At 47.3% G+C, this 22,344-nt stretch overlaps 1 protein-coding gene across 1 annotated transcript in view; it reads right to left on the bottom strand.

Annotated features, from left to right (window-relative positions):
- Positions 1 to 22,025, bottom strand: part of GLRX3 (glutaredoxin 3) — an 89,107-nt gene extending 67,082 nt beyond the window's left edge. The window contains exons 1-2 of the mRNA XM_068258559.1: positions 21,894 to 22,025; positions 13,849 to 13,957 (exon numbers count right to left, since the gene is read on the bottom strand). Coding sequence (XP_068114660.1) covers positions 13,849 to 13,957; positions 21,894 to 21,958 — 174 coding nt within the window. The 5' untranslated portion in view covers positions 21,959 to 22,025. The remainder of the gene's footprint in view (positions 1 to 13,848; positions 13,958 to 21,893) is intronic.
- Positions 22,026 to 22,344: the final 319 nt, after the last annotated feature.

The raw sequence follows: 22,344 nt of genomic DNA, 5'->3' as shown, positions 1-22,344 counted from the left end.
GACAGCCACATAGGAGAAAAGTAATTTATGGCTCATTTTACTCTGGAAGAAATGTACTTCTTATTTGTGTTTTAAATTTTAAGATTTTCGCGACAGTTCCTCTTTAACCTCTTAGCAGCCATGAATGAGTTATCTTGAGCAATAGCGGGCTAAAGGGGCCCATACACTCAGCCGATTTTCTGGCCGACCGATCGATCCAAATCGATCGATCGATTGCAAATCGGTTGGCCAATCGACTGATGGCCGATTTCGATCGATTTCGATGGATTTCCATCGAACTGGCAGGGTGGAAAATCTAGGTCGATCTGATGAGATTGCTTATCAGTTTGCATTGGCCTTAATAGAAATCTGATGGCAAAAAAATGCCATCAGATCGATGTTCAATAGATTTCAAACTGAAATCTATTGGAATTCTAGCCTGGTAAAAACAGTTCTAAAAACGCATCAGATAGATCATCAGATGCATTTCTTATCTATCTGCTGCCAATCTGACGAGTGTATGGGCACCTTAATAGTAGATTCTGCGTCCATATCAGGTAAATATCAAGCATCTCCTGCTCCCCTCTGCATTAGGCTGTGGGAGGCATGCTGGCAGGCCGAGGAGACACAAAACAACATGGCACTACAGTGCAAATAATATAAAAAATGACTGGAAAAAGGTCAAAAAAGGAAACATGGCAGCCTGCTTGTATCTCTTTTAATGAACAAGTATAACAAAGCTGACCTTTCAAGGCATAAGCGCACCTCTGGTGTAAAGTAGTGTAATAAGATCTTCTCGGAGCCCGGTATTAGCTAGGTTCAGGCACATTCTGTAGCTCGGACCCCTTGCAAAAGCCTCAGGGCCCAACCACACTCGGGCAATGAGCGGGCATTTACTGCAAATCGCTGACGATCGCTAGCACTTTTTAAAGTTCTAATGCAGTGATTCCCAACCTTTTTAAAATCGTGACGCAATGCGTCAAACTCAGACCTCTGTGACACATCACCCCCCCCACACACACACATAAAACGCACTTAGACTCAGTATAGGTAGGTAGGTAGCCAGGTATAGGTGCCCTTAGTATAGGTAGCCAGGTGTAGGGGCCACCAGTATAGGTAGCCAGGTGTAGGGGCCACCAGTATAGGTAGCCAGGTGTAGGGGCCACCAGTATAGGTAGCCAGGTGTAGGGGCCACCAGTATAGGTAGCCAGGTGTAGGGGCCACCAGTATAGGTAGCCAGGTGTAGGGACCACCAGTATAGGTAGCCAGGTGTAGGGACCACCAGTATAGGTAGCCAGGTGTAGGGACCACCAGTATAGGTAGCCAGGTGTAGTGGCCACCAGTATAGGTAGCCAGGTATAGGTGCCCTTAGTATAGGTAGCCAGGTGTAGGGGCCACCAGTATAGGTAGCCAGGTATAGGTGCCCTTAGCATAGGTAGCCAGGTGTAGGGACCACCAGTATAGGTAGCCAGGTGTAGTGGCCACCAGTATAGGTAGCCAGGTGTAGTGGCCACCAGTATAGGTAGCCAGGTGTAGTGGCCACCAGTATAGGTAGCCAGGTGTAGGGGCCACCAGTATAGGTAGCCAGGTGTAGGGGCCACCAGTATAGGTAGCCAGGTGTAGGGGCCACCAGTATAGGTAGCCAGGTGTAGGGGCCACCAGTATAGGTAGCCAGGTGTAGTGGCCACCAGTATAGGTAGCCAGGTGTAGGGACCACCAGTATAGGTAGCCAGGTGTAGTGGCCACCAGTATAGGTAGCCAGGTGTAGGGGCCACCAGTATAGGTAGCCAGGTGTAGTGGCCACCAGTATAGGTAGCCAGGTGTAGGGACCACCAGTATAGGTAGCCAGGTGTAGGGACCACCAGTATAGGTAGCCAGGTGTAGTGGCCACCAGTATAGGTAGCCAGGTGTAGGGGCCACCAGTATAGGTAGCCAGGTATAGGTGCCCTTCAGGATAGGTAGCCAGGAGTACGTGCAAGGTGTAGGTGCCCCAGTATAGGTAGCCAGGAGTAGGTGCCCCAGTATAGGTAGCCAGGAGTAGGTGCCCTCAAGATAGGTAGCAAGGTATAAGTGCTCCCAGTATAGATAGCCAGGATTAGGCGAACACTCATTCCAGTGCAAGAGACTTGGGCGCAGCCGGCGCCACCATAGGTCGTAATAGGAATTATAGCTATAGCGAGTAACTTCAGCGCTGTCAGAAGACGGAGCTAAAGTTGCTTATAAAACGCTATAATCGCAATCGCTGGAAGCCAAATTATTGCATTCTCCACCATTCATGTCAGCCGGGAGCGGGAATAGTATTTAACGTCGCCGGGAACTTGTGCAGGAGCAGGATCAGCCAATTCGGCTGTATCCTCCGCCCAAGTCTCCAAGCGATTCCTTTTGTATGCGGAGTACGTGCCCTCTGGATAGGTAGGGAGGTGTGGGTGCCCTCTGGATAGGTAGGGAGGTGTGGGTGCCCTCTGGATAGGTAGGGAGGTGTGGGTGCCCTCTGGATAGGTAGGGAGGTGTGGGTGCCCTCTGCATAGGTAGGGAGGTGTGGGTGCCCTCTGGATAGGTAGGGAGGTGTGGGTGCCCTCTGGATAGGTAGGGAGGTGTGGGTGCCCTCTGGATAGGTAGGGAGGTGTGGGTGCCCTCTGGATAGGTAGGGAGGTGTGGGTGCCCCTTGGATAGGTAGGGAGGTGTGGGTGCCCTCTGGATAGGTAGGGAGGTGTGGGTGCCCTCTGGATAGGTAGGGAGGTGTGGGTGCCCTCTGGATAGGTAGGGAGGTGTGGGTGCCCTCTGGATAGGTAGGGAGGTGTGGGTGCCCTCTGGATAGGTAGGGAGGTGTGGGTGCCCTCTGGATAGGTAGGGAGGTGTGGGTGCCCTCTGGATAGGTAGGGAGGTGTGGGTGCCCTCTGGATAGGTAGGGAGGTGTGGGTGCCCTCTGGATAGGTAGGGAGGTGTGGGTGCCCTCTGGATAGGTAGGGAGGTGTGGGTGCCCTCTGGATAGGTAGGGAGGTGTGGGTGCCCTCTGGATAGGTAGGGAGGTGTGGGTGCCCTCTGGATAGGTAGGGAGGTGTGGGTGCCCTCTGGATAGGTAGGGAGGTGTGGGTGCCCTCTGGATAGGTAGGGAGGTGTGGGTGCCCTCTGGATAGGTAGGGAGGTGTGGGTGCCCTCTGGATAGGTAGGGAGGTGTGGGTGCCCTCTGGATAGGTAGGGAGGTGTGGGTGCCCCCTGGATAGGTAGGGAGGTGTGGGTGTCCCCTGGATAGGTAGGGAGGTGTGGGTGCCCTCTGGATAGGTAGGGAGGTGTGGGTGCCCTCTGGATAGGTAGGGAGGTGTGGGTGCCCTCTGGATAGGTAGGGAGGTGTGGGTGCCCTCTGGATAGGTAGGGAGGTGTGGGTGCCCTCTGGATAGGTAGGGAGGTGTGGGTGCCCTCTGGATAGGTAGGGAGGTGTGGGTGCCCTCTGGATAGGTAGGGAGGTGTAGGTGCCCTCTGGATAGGTAGGGAGGTGTGGGTGCCCTCTGGATAGGTAGGGAGGTGTGGGTGCTTCTCTTGCAATCCAGGGTGCCCTCTGGATAGGTAGGGAGGTGTAGGTGCCCTCTGGATAGGTAGGGAGGTGTGGGTGCCCTCTGAATAGGTAGGGAGGTGTGGGTGCCCTCTGGATAGGTAGGGAGGTGTGGGTGCCCTCTGGATAGGTAGGGAGGTGTGGGTGTCCTCTGGATAGGTAGGGAGGTGTGGGTGCCCTCTGCATAGGTAGGGAGGAGTGGGTGCCCTCCTTGTGTTCCAAGCATCCAGTGCAAAATCACAGCAAAATTGCATAAAAATCCCATAACTAGTTTCAGAGCTGTCAAGCCCTTGTCACCAGGGCTGTGGAGACGGTACAAAAATTCGACTCCGACTCCTCAGTTAAGGATTCCAGCGACTCCGACTGCAACTCCTCTAATTTGCATATTCCAATCTTGTTGATTGAAAGTATGTAACATGAAATTTCGTCTCTTAACTGCCAACGCTTAGGAATTTTAAAAGACAACTGAAGTGAGAAGGTTATGGAGACTGCCATATTTATTTCCTTTAAATATTCCCATAGAATAAAACTAGTCCTTGGTAAGAGTACTTGTAAAAGGTACAGGCCGGAACAAAGAACATCTATCTCGCCCTAGGCAATGTAACTGTGGGTACATGTAAGAGTGATGTGCAGGTACTTTGCAGGGGAATAAGGATATTCTTCCTCTATTACACATTCTTCATGCACAATCTGAACGAGGTTTATGGGTGATAGACAACACCTCTGTGTTCAATGTGCACAGCATTCTCAGTGGATTCCCTGCAGCTCTGTGAGGAGTGCATATGTAGAGTATAGTACTACTGTGTAACAAAGTAAACCTGAGACAGATGAAATTAAAGTTTTATACATACCTGGGGCTTCCTCCAGCCCCCTTCATGCTAATCAGTCCCTCGTTGTCCTCCTCCACCACCTAGATCTTCTGCTATGGGTCCAGGGACTTGAGCCAGTCAGGCGTAGTGCGCATGCACACACTCCGCCGCCGGGAGCGTACTACACCTGCACAGCACTTTTGCCCAGGTGCAGAATGCTCCTGGCTGTGGGAGCGCATGCGGCCGGACTGCGCTGACTGGCTGAATTACCGGGACTCATAGCAGAAGATCCAGGTGGTGGAGGAGGACAGCGAAGGACCAATTAGCCTGAAGGGGGCTGGAGGAAGCCCCAGGTATGTATAACACTTTTCTTTTCATCCTTCTCAGGTACCCTTTAATTCGTAGTCACCAAACCAAATTTTAACAAAATATCAAATTATTTGATTTCATGAGCAAAGGGAGTTCATAAATTTGCATAAACCAGCATCAATGCAGAATGATTTCCATCTCATTGACCATCTCTATTAGTGACACAGTTACAAATCAGGCTTTATTCTTACAGCATAGATGTTATTTAGTATATAGAAGGGCTCCCTCCTAGGGGCAGCTTTTGTGACTTCAGAGTATTTTAACCTCCTTGGCGGTAAGCCCGAGCTGAGTTCGGGCTATGCCGCCCAGGAGGATTTCTCAGGCCCTGCTGGGCCGATTTGCCTAATTTTTTTCCGGTACGTGGGCCGGAGTGGACTGCGCAGATAAAGCAGAATAGCTAGAATGACCTCCTTACATTCACAGATACAAGATTTCACATGTGCTTCACCCCTCCTCTGGCATCCTGTGCTACAACACTTCCGTCACTCCCCAACCTTTGATATCTTTAAGTACCTAAAGACCATGTAACGCCGATGGGCGTGAACATGGCGGCAGCCCCAGGACCCCCTAATTGGCATCAAGTCCTGGGGCGGGGTTTTGCAGGAGGTCGCTTGCCAATGCATGCGCATCTTCGTTTGGATGACGGAGCTCCCCTCCGCCATCAGTCTCCCAGCGGCAATTGCCTGTTAGACAGAGAAACCGCTGTTTATGTACTGTGTACAGCGCTGTGATCCACAGCAGCGCTGTATTGGGGACAACCGTGTGACATGGCTGTCGCCCTGAGAGGCAGAGAAGCGATCCGCTGTCATAGGCTGGCTGGGGGAGGGAGGTTGAGTAAAAAATAAATAAATACATAAAAATAGTACAAATATATATATATATATATATATATATATATATATATATATATATATATATATATATATATATATATATATATATTTATATTTATATTATATATATATATATACATACACACACACAGATACTGGGAGCGATCAGAGCCCACCAACAGAAATCTCTGTTTGTGGGCAGAAAAGGGGTGGGGGGGAATAACTTGTGTGCTGACATGTACGTCCCTGCATCGAGCCCTTAAAGCTGCAGTGGCCTAAATTGCCTGGTCACTAGGGGGGGTGTAAGCCTACGGACCTCAAGTGGTTAAACGTGCCCCCAAAAGTCCCTTTTTCCGTCAAGCATACGTTCTACCTTAGGCCAGTTCCCCTGTTGACCTCTGGCCAAGTTGTACTTCCTACCAGATTACCTAAACACACTGCCTTCTAGGTATGACTATATACTACCCCACCTATTCTTTCACCCCTATTCCTTTAGGCTGTAAGCTCGCAAGGGCAGGACTCTCTCACCCTTTTGTGTTTTGGATGTTGTTACACATTAGTTCTGTCACGGTTATTACCAATTCTGTACTTTGCACCAATTCTTTATTTTGTATGTTGGTGTAGATCATTGTCTGTATTATTTTGTACCTGATGTGTGTTTCTTACTTTGTACAGCTCCACGGAATAGGTTGGTGCTTCTTAAATCAATAATAATAAATGTAAATGATTTACTTAGAAGAGGCATCACAGGAGGAAGTCACAGTTATAACTGCTTCTCAAAAACAATGTAAGGCTTAAACAGGGCCGGGCCGAGGCATAGGCTGGAGAGGCTCCAGCCTCAGGGCGCAGAGAAGGAGGGGGCGCACAATTCATTCAGCTGTCATTCCTAATTGTGTTTAAAGCAGAAATAAATAAGAAAAGGGGATACATAGCAGTGACTGCAAGCCAGATAACTAAATATTAAGGTGTTGGGGAGGTTGTGGGCCCTGTGGCCCTCTTAGTCTAATAGCAATCAGTGTGTGACAGCTGGGGTGGGAGGGATGGAGGGGCGCACTTTGGTGTCTCAGCCTTGGGTGCTGGAGGACCTTGTCCCAGCTCTGGGCTTAAACCACTTCACAGCTCCTCTTACGAGTCTATCAGTCCGCCCAGATGTGCCGAATAGGGTGTTATCTCTGTGTGGCCTTGTGTGTAATCTGCATACGGTAGCTGCTCCATGTCACTGCAGAGTAATTTGAAAGCCAAATACTGGTGGAAGGACCGATAGGTCTGTATAATGTAATAGATTTAGGATGACTCCTGGTGGTTAAGCTAACAACCAGATTCAGTAATAAGAGAGACCAGGAGCCCGATGGCGCAGTATCGTTAGGTATATGAATAAGAACAGAGTGATAAAATATACTCTCATTCCTGCAACCACCGACAGAGCCTACGGGAAATTACCTTTCCCCGCTCGGTATCCCAGGTCTGCTGAGCAGGTACTGACTGGTCGCTCTCCTCGGTTAATTGAAACACGTGGTGTCCAATACTTTAATGTAGAACGGAAAAGAGTAGGATTCCAGCACTCAAAAGAGATTGCAACAGGGGGTTGGGTTGGACTATGCTGTGCTGTAGACTGTGTGTGTATGAATCCCTTTAAAATTGCGTGCTCCGGCACAATGAAGGAATGAGGTTTCAAACTTGTAGCAGCAGAGAGAGAAAGCCAGCACTGCAATTAGGGTAATTTATTGGTAAAAATCAAAGCACTTACAGTCAAGTAGCAGCTGGATGCTATGGCAGGTTAAGTGGGCGCCAGGTCTGTGTCCCCCTGCGGACGTCCGTTTCGCGCTAACAGCGCTTGTTCACCGCAATGGGTGAACAAGCGCTGTTAGCGCGAAACGGACGTCCGCAGGGGGACACAGACCTGGCGCCCACTTAACCTGCCATAGCATCCAGCTGCTACTTGACTGTAAGTGCTTTGATTTTTACCAATAAATTACCCTAATTGCAGTGCTGGCTTTACTCTCTCTCTCTCTGCTGCTACATGTCCAATACTTTACCCCGAGGGGTTGAACTAGGGCTGTGGATTTGGAGTCAAGAGTCTGTGCAGTTTTGGGTACCTGGAGTCGGTGGTTTCAATAAACTGAGGAGTCGGATGATTTTTGTACCAACTCCACAACTCTGGGTTGAACTATTGCTAAAAGGAACCGTAGGATGCGCCCAAAGATATTCTATTCTCTGAATCATAAAATATAGGAGTAGATTTGGTGTTACGTCCATAAAACAACAAACCAGTTGGGTAGATACGTTTTAATGATGCACAAAAGACAACGCGTTTCACAGGTAGGGGCCTGCTTCCTCTGGTCAATAATAAGTGCCTAAGTCTGCAGCAGTCACGGGTTTGGGTGCCACTTATTTAAAAAGAGGAAATAAAAGCGCGCCCTCAGCCATGACTGCTACAGACTTAGGCACTTGTTATTGATCTGAGGAAGCAGGCAAGAACCCGTGAAACGTGTTGTCTTTTGTGCATCATTAAAACTTATCTACCTAACTGGTTTGTTCTTTTATGGAGGTAAGACCAAATCATCTCCTATATTTTATGATTCAGATAGGAGTTATGGTGAAGCACCCGCTTCTTGTGAAGCAAGTTGATGTGCCTCGGTCAAATCTGGCAGCACTCCAGAATATAGTTGCTAGAAGAAAGGTCAGACCGGCACCATCCGTAATATTGAATGCTCTTTTATTGAAGAATAACAGCCATAGTAGCGACGTTTCGGAGTAACAACTCCTTTCTCAAGCTAGGCTGGAAATCATTTACAATACAACACCTAATAGATTGCTATATATACCATACAAAGGCTGGGATACCAATAGCTGTAAAGAATACTCATACCCAATTACAACGGTCCATACAAAGTCGGACCTGACAGAGAACTGAGCTAGTGGGATCCCATTGGATGCCCGCACGGAGGAGACTCACCTACACCATATCAGCTGCATAGACGCCGCTTCAGAAATCCCTTCCTGGTTATATTTTATGATTCAGAGAATAGAATAACTTTGGGCGCCTCCTACAGTTCCTTTTAATGAAATACATGCAAGGCGACAGCAAAACACCAGCCCCCAGCCAGGTGGCATGAAAAATTAACCAGGCGAAACAGGGAAATACAGGGTCAGCGCTTCCAAAGAGACAAACAGGTCTCCTCCCCCCCCCCGCCCCAACTGCAGTGCAGCTCTCCCCCCAGGGGGTGCCTGGGCATCACTGCAGGGAGCAGATGGAGTGGCAGCTCTTCGGCCCAGTGTGCTGTGGGCCCCCTGTAATGACCTGTGTGTTCTGTTAACTGGATCTGTCATGGCAGTGGCAGTTTAGTTACCCTAAACTAGTCGAACGAGTTACAGGATGTTGTTGTGGCTCTCAGGGACTAAGTCTGCCCTGCTGAGCAACTCGGGGCTGCAGAAAACCTATGGCCCTCTGACTGGCTGCCTTCAAAGATACGCCACACTGTGAGAGGACCTCCTCCCTCCCACCCCAGCTCCTGAAACTTTTGGATGGAGTGCTTCAGAAGCCTCCTCAGATCCTCTCTCACCATCCCAGAAACACTTCAAGCTGTGGAATGTCTGAAGCCTGAATTCCCACCCCAGGTTACGACAAAAAACTTGAATCAAGTAATTCAGGCAGGAAACTCTAGGAGGCAGCAGTGCTGTACACTGGAAAAGTAGACAATATTTTTCATACTCTGTGGCAGACTCACAGTATGTATAGTATGTAACCATTTATGTATGTAGGTGTAATTTTATTATTTGATCACAAGATGTCCTCCCGCATTACCGTATTTTTCGCCGTAGTCCCTGCGTCTTATACGGCAAAGGCAGGGAATCCCCGACTTACAAACCGCCACCATCGGGGATTCCCTGCCCGTGTGGCCGTCTCCTTCCCCCCACTTGCCTCTACCCCCTCCTCGGGTCACTGGGTCCCCCCTGTGTGAGAAGCGGCAGCAGTAGCAGCTTAACTCCTCCATCTAGCCCGTAGCGATTGAAGACATCCAGCTTCTGTCGGCAGCTTCTTCTAGTCCTGGCTTCTGACGCGTCATTGATGACGCGCCATTTCAAGCCGGCACTAGAGGAAGCCGCCCACAGAAGCCGGATGCCTTCAATCGCCACGGGCAAGATGGAGGAGGGAAGCTGCTGCCGCTTCCTACACGAGGGACCCGAGGACACCAGGATGAGGGGGTAGAGGAAAGCGGGGGGAGGGGGGGGCGGCACGAGATCAGAAGTCGCATGGGGGCAGACAGCAGGACGCATGGGGGCAGACAGCAGGACACCATTTGGGGGAGGTCATGTACAAGGTGCTACTGAAATATGGACGCACCAGGTTTCAGTTTTTTTTTTCCCCCTTGGTTTTTGGCCTCTAAACCTAGGTGCGTCTTATATGGCGAAAAAATTAGTTTTTGAGAACATAAATTGTAAAAAATTAAAAGTATGGGTCCTTTTGAAAGAAAAAAAAAAAAAAAAAAAAATTACTTGTTCCCACAAAACCACATTTCCAAGGCCGTTCCTATCAGCGAGTCATTCGTAAGGGGTGTGTTTGACATCCTGGTACAGGAAGGCCCGACTTAGGCCTGGAGCACACCAAAACCCGCTAGCAGATCCGCAAAATGCTAGCAGATTTTGAAACGCTTTTTCTTATTTTTCTGTAGCGTTTCAGCTAGCGTTTTGCGGTTTTGTCTCCCGGTTTTGGTGTAGTAGATTTATATATTGTTACAGTAAAGCTGTTACTGAACAGCTACTGTAACAAAAACGCCGGCAAAACCGCTCTGAAGTGCCGTTTTTCAGAGCGGTTTGCGTTTTTCCTATACTTAACATTGAAGCAGAAACGCATCCACAATCCAAAAAATGCCTCACCCCAGGAGTATGAGTTTCTGCAAAACGCCTTCCGCTCTTGTGTGAACCACCCCATTGAGATACATTGACCAAGCGTATCCGCAGCCGCAAGCAGCTGCAGAAACGCTGAAAAAGCCGCTCGGTGTGAACCAGCCCTGACAACTTCTTTTGCTATATCAGTTCTTTAAAACAGTGGCCCTTATTACATTCTCCTTTTCTCTAGTCTTCTTGTTTAAAATAACACTTCAGCACTCTGCAATTAAAAAAGCACCAAAACGTAGGTGAAAATATACTATCAAAAGTAATCGGAGTATTTTCAGTACACAGTAGAATCCCTTTATAGTAAACGCCAAGAGACCAGTAAAAATCGTTTACTATATCAGAAGTTTACTATATAAGTATCGATCATACAGATAATTATACAGAAGCATTTTCTGGGAACTTTGGACTGAGTTTACCATAATGAGATTCTACTGTAGTTGCTGAGTTCCACTGGTCCATTTCCAAAACCTTTGCATCCACCCAGCGTTCTTAGCATCCCATTCACCATGCCTAGTAGTAAGCATTTACAGTGCATCCCTTTTTCCACATTTTGTCATGTTACAGCCTTGTTCCAAAATGGATTACATTTTTTCCACAGAATTCTACACACAACACCATATAATAACACAGTGAAAAGTTTGAGGTTTTGGCAAAATTATTACAAATACAAAATTGAGAAAGCACATGTACATAAGTATTCACGGCCTTTGTCATGAAGCTCAAAATTGAGCTCAGATGCATCCTGTTTCCCCTGATCCTCGAAATGTTTCTGCAGCTTAATTAGAGTCCACTTGCGGAAAATTCAGTTGATTGGATAGAATTTGGAATGGCACACGCCTGTCTATATAAGGACCCTCAGTTGCCTGTTCATGTCAGAGCATAAACCAAGCATGAAGTCAAAGGAATTGTCTGTAGACCTCCAAGACAGGATCAAGGTACAAATCTGGGGAAGGTTACTAAAGCTTCTGCTTTGCAGGTTAGATCGCGCACAGTGGCCTCCATCATCAGTAAGTGAAAGACATTCAAAACCACCATGACCTAAAACTGGCTGGCCATTTAAACTGAGTGATCGGGAAGAAGGGCCTTTGTCAGGGAGGTGACCAAGAACCCGATGGTCACTCTGTGAGAGCTCCGGAGGTACTCTGAAAAGAGAGGAGAACCTTCCAGAAAAACAACCATCTCGGCAGCAATCCACCAATCAGGCCTGTATGGTAGAAGAAGCACCACGATGAGACAAAGATTGAACTCTTTGGCATGAATGCCAGGCATCCGGTTTGAAGTAAACCTGGCATCGCTCATCACCAAGCCAATACCATCCCTACAGTGAAGCATGGTGGTGGCAGCATCACACTAAAAAAAAAATTTAAGCGGCAGGAACTAGGTGACTAGTCAGGATAACGAAAAGATGAAAGCAGCGATGTATAGAGAAACAAGGGAGGGAACAGGTGTTCAGAATGTAATAAAACTTTGTTAAAAAACAAAATGAGAAAAAGTTGAGGTGGCTTAACTCAAATGAAGACAAATTCATGTGATAAATTTTATTAGCACTGGCAATGCGTTTTGTAGATCTAATCACAATCATTCTCCCACTGTCTGTGACGTACTGCACCATCGGGACTCATGCCGTCTCTGCATTTTTGTTTTCTCAGGGTGTTTGTTGATCACCCTCCACCCCATATAATGTACAGAGACATCCTGGAGGAAACCCTGCTCCAGAGCTCTCTTCTCACACCGGGGCAACTGTTCATCTTTCAGCAGGACAATGACCCTAAGCACACCACCAAGATATCAAAGGAGTGGCTTCAGGACAACTCTGTGAAAGTCCTCGAGTGGCCAGCCAGAGCCCAGACTTGGATCCGATTGAACATCTCTGGACAGACCTTAAAATGGCTGTGCACCGACGCTTTCCACCCAACCTGATAAAGCTTGAGAGGTGCTGCAAAGAGGAATGGGCGAAACTGGCCAAGGATAGTTGGGCTGAGTTTGTGGCCTCATATTCAAAGAGATGCTTGAAAGACAGGAAAAAAGGACCGAGAGCCAAATCTGGTGTAATATGTTCGACCAATGTGGAAAAAATATTTAAATGAAATTATACTCACAAGTGTGGGTCACCACGCAGGCAACGACTATAATGGCAGGTGGGGAGAATTTTCAACCTGACCCCACTCAGGCATAAAAAGTCGCTCTATAGAAAAGAAAATGGGGATACACCCCTCCACCAAGGGTGGACAAGATATGGATAGAAATGGTAATAGAGGCGCCAAATTAGGATAAGATGGGTTAAAAACAGTTTAAAAAAAGGAGGGGGTGGGTGGATCCACTACCCTCACTAAAATGACCAGGCTAAATCAAGCCGTAGATGATACAAGTAATAAATATTTGCTTGTATCATCTACGGCTTGATTTAGCCTGGTCATTTTAGTGAGGGTAGTGGATCCACCCACCCCCTCCTTTTTTAAACGGTTTTTAACCCATCTTATCCTAATTTGGCGCCTCTATTACCATTTCTATTCATATTCAAAGAGAGGCTGTAATTGCTGCCAAAGTTGCATCAACAAAATACTTAGCAACTGCTGTGAATACTTAGGTACATGTGATTTCTCTTTTTAAAGAATCTGTATTAATAAAAATGCCTGTGTGGGTACTCACCTCGTGAGGGCAAAGCCCTTGAATCCTATTGAGGCTTCCCCCCATCGTCCTCCGTTCCACAGCGGGAGCGATACAGCTCCCCGAATGGCGAGCATGTAAATACTTACCTTCCCGGCTCCAGTGCAGATGTAGTAGCGAATCTCGGCTCGCAAATAGCTGATCCCACTCGGGTCCGCTTACCTGCGCAGGCACAAGTGTCCTGCGTCTGTGCAGTAGAGCGAACCCGACTGAGATCGGCTATTTCCGCCTATTTCTCAGTGGAGAGCCGCAGCAGCGCCCCCGCTGGAACAGTGAAAGGTAAATATTGTACAGCCTGACAAATTGTTGGCTGTGCATTCCGTGGCCCAGAGTGAGACCACTGTGGGACGGAGGAGTACTCGCCTTGGGAGGGGGAAGCCTCTGGACACTATCGAGGCTTCCCCCTCCCGAGGCGAGTACCACCCCAAGGGAACATATACACACACACACAAATATATATAAATAAATATAGATAGATAGAGAGATAGAGAGATAGAGAGATAGATAGAGCGTGTGCGTGCGTGTGTGTTCTCTTTAATAAATCTGCCAAACCTTAAGTAAATTTTATTTTTTTTGACGATGCCATCATAGGGTGTTGTGTGTAGAATTCTGAGGGGAAAATAAATGGATTTAATCCATTTTGGAATAAGGCTGCAACATAGCAAAATGTGGAAAAAGGGATGCACAGTGAATACGTTCTGTATGCACCGTATGTAATTGAAAGCAAGGAGATTCGCTGTACCTTTACGAAGGTGACTTCAGGGTGAACTTTGGCCAGTTCAGCCATAACCTCGTTCATTTGGGTGCACTGAGGAGCCCATGATGCCCAAAAGTGTACAACAAGCAGAGACCTGAAAACACAGAGAAAAGCTGGTGTTAGCGCAAGTCACACAGATGGTCGGAGTTCCTGCATGGCTCACAGACAGGCGGAGCCACCTCATGTTGTTGACTGGGAGATCCCCAGCTGAACAGTTGGTAGACAATTAGAAGGTAGACTATTCCATATACAGGTAAAACTTGAAAAATTAGAATATCGTGCAAAAGTCTATTTCAGTAATTCCAACTTAAAGAGGAACTCCAGTGAAAATAATGTAATAAAAAAAAAAAAAAAAGTGCTTCATTTTTACAATAATGATGTATAAATGATTTAGTCAGTGTTTGCTCATTGTAAAATCTTTCCTCTCCCTGATTTATAGTCTGACATTTATCACATGGTGACATTTTTACTGCTGGCAAGCTGCTTGCTGTTTTGGCAGTTGGAAACAGCTGTAAACATCTATTTCCCACAATGCAACAGTGTTCACAGACAGGAAACTGCCATAAGTATGTACTCAATTTCTTTGTGGGAGGGGTTTCACCACAATATCAGCCATACAGCACCCCCTGATGGTCTGTTTGTGAAAAGGAATAGATTTCTCATGTAAAAGGGGGTATCAGCTACTGATTGGGATAAAGTTCAATTCTTGGTCAGAGTTTCTCTTTAAGGCTGGTTTCACACCAGGACGTTGCGTTTTAGGGGACGTTATGGTCGCATAACGTGCCCCTAACACAACGCCTGGTGCTCTCTTCTGTGGACGTCAGAGTGAGCCGCGTTCTGCAGCTCACTCTGGCGTCCGTGATGCGCACTCTTGGACGCATGCGGCATCACGTGGTCCCGCCCGGCCAATCGCCGCAGAGAGCGGCCGCTCCAGGAAGTAAACACTGCACGTCACTGAGTGCAGTGAATATTAATTAGCCATGTGCCTGGCCGCTCTCCGCTCCTCCCCAATGTTACTGAGCATGTGCAAGCAGTCTAACGCGGCTCTGCCGCTTACAAAGTACTGCAGGCAGTACGTTGTGTAATGGCGCAGCGTTACTGTGTAACGCAACGTGGGCACTGTGAACAGCCCATTGATTTTTCATTGCTGTGCGGTGGGCTGCGTTACAGGCTGCACTAACGTGCGCCTGTAACGTCCCACTGTGAGGGCTTGTTTCCACTATTGCGGTGCGGAATCGCCTGGATTCCACCGCTGATGAAATCGCATGCGGATGCGATTTCCCATGCGTTTTTTGCCGCGAATTCGCATAGGTGAAGGTATATGCGATTTTAACCATGTCACTGCCTGTGTGAATTTACATTGGTACCTATGCGAATTCGCATGAAAATTCGCATACCATAGCCGCATGCGAATTGCCTATTAAATACATTAGCGGCGATACGCATGCATTCCACTCGCAGGTGAATTCGTTGGCTCTTTTGTGCGTTTTTTTACCGCTGAAAAAAAACGCACCTCAACAACGCTACAGTGGAAACAGGCCCATCCACTTGCATTACATGTGCGAATCCGCATGCATTGGACGCATGCGGATTCGCGATAGTGGGAACGAGCCCTGAAACAAGCCTAAAAGGTGAAACTAATCTATGCAGCTGTTTTGGATGAATTAGCTAATTAGAGTCTGACACTTTGAGCCTAGAACAGGCTCCATCAACCAGGGTTTCTTGGAATCTCCAGGTTCCTCGAGTCCTCTGCAGGAGTTCCTATTCCCATTGTGAGGGTTGGGAGGGGCAGTATGATAGAGAGCACACTATAATAGGTGGTATTGTAAGAAGAAGCACTAAATTGGGGGTCAGAATAATAAGGAGCACATTAATAAAAAAGCACTAGAGTAAGGAGACAGTAAAATGAAGGGCACTGTAATAGGGGGATAGTGACATAAACTGCCAAACCAACTTTTAAAGGCCATGCCTCCTGCAAAATAAATGTAGGGATTCCTTGAAATCCAAAAATTACTTGCAGGGGTTCCTCCAGGGTAAGAAGGTTTAGAAAGGCTGGCCTAGAATATTGAACCTTTTCACAATATTCTGAGATTTGGGGGTTTCCACAAACTGTAAGCCATAATCATCAACATTACAACAAAGAAAGGCTTGAAATATCTCGCTTTCCATGTAATGAGTCTATTTCATGTATTAGTTTCACCTTTTAAAAAAAGAGAATCTGTACTGTAAAATTCTTACAATAAAAAGCATACCATTCTATTCATTATGTTCTCCTGGACTCCTCTGTGCTGTTTCTGCCACTCCCTGCTGCAATCCTGGCTTGTAATTGCCAGTTTTAGGCAGTGTTTACAAACAAAAGACCTGGCTTCTAACTAGAGTGTGATAGGCTTGAGAGTAGCTAAATCTCTGACTCATACAGAGCTTGGAGAGGGTGTGAATAGCTTCTGGCAATGACAAGCAGTGCAGCACATTCCACACATTCCAGCCTCAGCCAACAGAAGAGAGAAGATTAGATCATATAACAGAGATAACACAGCCACTGTGCAACTAGAAAAGGCTGCAGTAACACAGACCACATTAGAACAGGTATAGGAACTTATAGGATTGAATAAATAAGGCTGAACATTTTGTTACAGAGTTTCTTTAAATTGAATTACTGGAAAAAATGAACTTTTAATTGTTCCTGTATACTGTACTTTATTGGTGTATTTAGCCATTTTGCTGGAGTTCAGCTTTAATGTAATGTTTATAGCATGGCAAAGCATGATTGTGCAGCTCAACTGCAACCCGGGTCAAGCCAATTACTTTCCACCCATCACAACTGTATGAAACAGCAAAACGTTACCCGTCATGTTCTGACCTCCCTCGTAAATGCAGGTGATGCTGATCGAAGGTCTATACAGCTTGTACAGAAGAGATGGCCATACACAGAATGGAAATCACAATCAACTTAAGGATCCATAAGATAAAACGATTTTATCTGTGACTTAATATTTTAATTGACAAATTCCAATCAAAACGGAAAGATCGGACAGAACGTGAGATGTTCTGATGTGGCACAAAAGTTGTGAGCGGCGATAAAGAAGTCAACATTAGGAAAGCATGGCTTGATCTAAATAAGTCAAGCAATCAGTTTTTGTTATAATCGATCAGAATATAAAACAGAAAAGTTAAAAGACCACTACCACAAAAAAAAAAAAATTGTAAAATACATATTAACACATACAAATTTGACATACGTGAGCTATAAATTACTTTTCTCCTCTGTTGCTGTCACTCAGTACTTGGCAGAAATCTGACAGGTTTTTGACTGGTCCATCTCTTCATGGGAGATCCTCAGCATTTCATTTATTCCTTACACTCCCTGAAAAGGAACAATACAAAGATGCAGGCTAAGCCCTCCCCAAACCACCTGTTTGCACACTATTCTGGCAGTTGCACTGAGCAACTGCCATTTACTAAGGCCCCATTAACATTAGAGCATGTTGCCATGATTTCAGCAAAACGCTCAAACGCTAGCACTTTTTAAAAGCACTAGCGTAATGAAACCCTATGGGCCCGTGTCGCCCAAAAACTGGCAAAATCGTGAAACGCTACCATTTTCAGGCGATTTCCCGGCGATCGCGTTTCAGTGCTATAGAAGCGCTAAACGCGATCGCGGCAAAATCGCCGCACTGTTCAGTGATTTTTCTGCGTTAAATCGCGGAAAAAAATCACTCCTGCAAAACGCCGGAAAAAATCTCCGGCGTTTTGCGTTTCTAAGTGTGAATGGGCTTAACAGAGTTTTTGAAAATAAACCAAACCCCCGAGAATCCCCCATAAGGAGATAGGCTAGTCCAAAACTTGTCAGTTCTGTCAGATTTCTACTACCTACTGTAATTGACAGCAACATAGGCGGAAATTTATAGCTCATTTTACTCAAGGAGGAATGTACTTATGTATGTGTTTTCATGTATTTTAAATGTTACAATTTTCCGCTATAGTGGTCCTTTAATTCACACAAGCATATTGTAAAGAAATTTTTACATAAACTGATTTATGCTATTCATTTCAACCAACATTTGAAAGCGATTGATCTTTAATCTTACAGTGTATGGTCATTATGGAAACTCACTCACACTATATGAGGTATCAGATATTACACGCCACCATCAGTAAGGCCTTGTTCACATCTAAAATCCAAATTGATGACGCCAACGGTTTTCTTTTTTGTGCGATAATTTTTAGCACCTACCTGAGCGCTGCAATTTTTATAAAGCGCTTTTGCAGAGCAATTTTTTTTTTACTTCCTAACGTCATTAAGGAAGTGAAGTCTTTCAGCCAGAAATTAATAAATGCAATGTGTTTATTCATGAAATCCCGCTGATGTCACCAGGAGCGTACTGCGCACACACAGACCATACTTTCAGGGCTCATTTCCACTATAGCGAATCCGCATGCGGATTCGCACAGCCAATACAAGTGGATGGGCCTGTTTCCACTTGTGCGTTGTGCGGAGCATTTTTGTGTGCGGGGAAAATCTGCACGGCAGAGCCGTCAGAATTCGCTCCCCGCACGCCGCTAAGCGAATCGCATACAATGTATCTAATAGGGAAATCGCATGCGGTTTTGGCATGAGTTTTTCCCCGCGATTTCGCATGCGATTTCGCATAGGAGGTAATGTTAATTTACACAGGCAGTGACATGGTTAAAATCGCCCACCTACTACCCTATGCGAAATCGCATGCGAAATCACTGGAAAAAAAGCATGCAAAATCGCACCCGCATGCGATTTTGTCTGCGGTGATTTCCCGGCGATTCCGCACCGCACAAGTGGAAATGCAGCCTAAAGGGAACTTTAACTCAAAAAAAAAAAAAAAAAAAAAGTTTTACTTACCTGGGGCATCTACCAGCCCCCTGCAGCCATCCTGTGCCCTCGCAGTCACTCATGGCTCCCCTGGTCCTCTGCTGCCAGCTAGTTTCGTTTTTGCTGACTGGGAATCGGCCGGCCGCCATGCGTACGTTTTTACGCATCCCTGCTGGTGCAGGAAGCCACTTGTTCACAGTGCCCACATTGCGTTACACAGCAACGCTTCACGTCAAGACAACGTACTGCATGTAGTACTTTATACGCGGCTAAGCCGTGTTAGACTGTTTGCACATGCTCAGTACGGGTGTTTTTTTTATTTTATTTTAGGGGCAGGGAGAGGCCGCTACGTAGCCAGGCACATGGCTACTTGGCATTCACTGCACTTGCAGTGTTTACTCTTTGGAGCGGCCGCTGATTGGCTGGCGGGACCACGTGATGCGGAGAGCTCCGCTCACGTGGTCTCCGCATCGCCTCCGACAGAGCAGGCACACCAAGAGCTGCTTGTAACGTGGCTCTTGGTAGCGTCCTGCTCCAACACCACCAGGCGTTGCGTTAGGGGCACGTTATGTGCCCTATAACGTCCCCTAAACGCAACGTCCTGGTGTGTAAGTAGCCTTAAGGTTCCCTTTAACCACCTGAGCGGTCTGGACGAGCTCAGCTCGTCCAACACCGCCAGAGGCTGCCGCTCAGGCCCTGCTGGGCCGATTTTAATGAAATAAAAAGCAGCACACGCAGCCGGCACTTTGCCAGCCGCGTGTGCTGCCTGATCGCCGCTGCAGCGCGGCGATCCGCCGCGTGCAGCGGCGAAAGAGGGTCCCTCCAGCCGCCCGAGCCCAGCATAGCCGGAACAAACAGTTCCGGCCAGCGCTAAGGGCTGGATCGGAGGCGGCTGACGTCAGGACGTCGGCTGACGTCCATGACGTCACTCCGCTCGTCGCCATGGCGACGAGGTAAGCGAAACACGGAAGGCCGCTTATTGCGGCCTTCCGTGTTACTTCTGGCCGCCGGAGGCGATCGGAAGAACGCCTCCGGAGCGCCCTCTAGTGGGCTTTCATGCAGCCAACTTTCAGTTGGCTGCATGGAATAGTTTTTTTTTTATTTAAAAAAAACCCTCCCGCAGCCACCCTGGCGATTTTATCAGAACGCCAGGGTGGTTAATGAATCTTTAGTTATCTATCTCTAAACCTAACCTCTATTCTCGCTTTAACGCTCCCTCAATCAATGCCTAAAGGCTCATACACACATCAGACTATAGTCTTTGGAAAATGAAAGATCACAGACCAATCTTACCACCCTTCATGTAGTATGAGAGCCATACTCTACACAGTCTTTTCTATGGAGCTGAACTCCACATCAGAAAAAAAATCTTTGCAAGATGCTGCACACACAGATGATGTACAGACACAAAAGATCAGTATCTGCAAAAGATCTGTTCCTGCCAAAAATCTATTCCTGTAAATTGCAATGATAGTCTATGAGATCTGCAGATCATCATACCCACATGATTTAACTGACATTCATCTGCAGATCAGATCCACCAGGATGGATTTTCAGATCTGCAGATGATTGCTTGATCTGCAGATGAATGTCAGTTAAATCATGTGTGTATGATGATCTGCAGATCTCATAGACTAGCATTGCAATTTGCAGGAATGGATTTTTGGCAGGAACAGATCTTTTGCAGATACTGATCTGTTGTGTCTGTACAGCATCTGTGTGTGCAGCATCTTGCAAAGATTTTTTTCTGATGGGGAGTTCAGCTCCATAGAATAGACTGTGTAGAGTATGGCTCTCATACTACATGAAAGGTGGTAAGATTGGTCTGTGATCTTTCATTTTCCAAAGACTATAGTCTGATGTGTGTATGTGGCCTAACTCTAACCGGTTTCCCCCCTCCTCCCCAGCACCCAATCACATTACTAATTGTCAATTTACCCAGTAAGCACTGCTATGGCTGCAATTAACATTGTGGTATACAGAGTTTCTCTAGAAATTTTATTGCAGCCGGGTGGCATGAAAAAGTAGACAGGTGGGAGTTGGCGCAACCCTGCTTACAGCATAAGAGGCAGATAAGAAGGCAAGCCGATGATAGTCGGGTGGTCACCAAAAGTAGCCGGGTGGAGAACCCGCCTAAAAGAGCCTGGGGAGAACATTGGTATATGCGGCATGCATTTTACCAAATAGCTGACAGCGCCCGAATGACCTGATTTAGCTATTCCTGTACATCGACTACATTGCATATCAGAACTGTCCCTAACAACATAGGGGATTCCCTAAGAGTTGGTTCATACAGGCATCTGCCAGCTTCTCATTTCGCTGCAGCCAAACGATGTTCTGCAACCAAGCTCAAAAGCATTTGGCGTGGCTTCCCGTCAGTTTGACATTACGTTTTGAGTTCCTAGAGGGATATGGAACTGGAAACGCAAACCGACACTAGAAGCTACGTGCAGCATCTCAAAAATCAGAACCGACCGTGACGCTTGCGCAATCACTGCTAATTGCATCGAGTTGAACCCTGCCACTCATCTCAATGCGGGACATGGCGGATCCCAGCAGTAAACGTGCACACGCCACCAGTCGCCCATGTGAACCGGTCCTTATGGAGGCACTCATCTCTATGGCAAGGACAGAGCAGCTAGGGGCACTACAGGAACCACTGCCAGCTCCATACACTCCACTGGGCTCTCCCTGACGTCACTGGGCATTTCCTGACATCATTGGGCTCTCCCTGACATCATTGGGCTCTCCCTGACGTCACTGGGCAATCTCTGACGTCATTGATCTGTCCCTGACGTCACTTGTCACTCCCTGACGTCACTGGCCAGTGAGCCGAGCGATCGATCAGCCACTAGGTAACCGCTGTAGCCTAGCGGAGCACCGATACGCCGCCTGTCACTCCCTGACGTCACTGGACTCTCCCTGACGTCACTTGACTTTTCCTGACGTCACTTGACTCTCCCTGACGTCACTTGACTCTCTCTGACGTCATTGGGCACTTCCTGGCGTAACTTGCTACTCCCTAACGTCACTTGTCACTCCCTGACGTCACTGGACTCTCCCTGACGTCACTTGTCACTCCCTGACGTCATTTGCCCGTCCTGCAGCCAGAGACTGCCCAAGGTCACAGCCCCCCCCCGTCTCCCCCTCCCCAGGCTCGGCCCCCCCGCACACACTGCCGTACTTGTCGCTCTTCTGAAACAGCTCCTCGAAATGCCGCACAGAACCGGCTTCCAGCACCGCCGCCATGCTACCAGGAAGGACGGAGAGCCGAGCGATCGATCAGCCACTAGGAAACCGCTGCAGCCAGCCCGCCTCTATAGCGGCCAGACCCGCTTAGCGGAGCGCCGATACGCCGCCTGTCACTCTGAGCGCACTGCAGGTCACGTGTGTGACGAGCGCCTCTAGCGGCAGCCTGTGCTACCTGCAGCAGGAGGAAGGGAAAGTTTACCTTAGTTATATTAGTATTAGTATTATATTGTTGTTTTATGCAAATGCAAAAGCTTCAAAGAACAGTCATCTAATCTTCAAACAGGCTCTCATATTGTGTGCTAATCACCATCGTTTAAAACTTTCTGCCTTAAAGAGACACTGAAGCAAAAACAAAATTATGATTGAATGAATTGTATGTGTAG

This window comes from Hyperolius riggenbachi, chromosome 10 (assembly GCF_040937935.1).
Source record: "Hyperolius riggenbachi isolate aHypRig1 chromosome 10, aHypRig1.pri, whole genome shotgun sequence".
NCBI classification, from domain to species: Eukaryota; Metazoa; Chordata; class Amphibia; order Anura; family Hyperoliidae; genus Hyperolius; species Hyperolius riggenbachi.
Note: the sequence above shows the minus strand (reverse complement) of the source record. Positions and strands in the feature narration are given on the sequence as shown.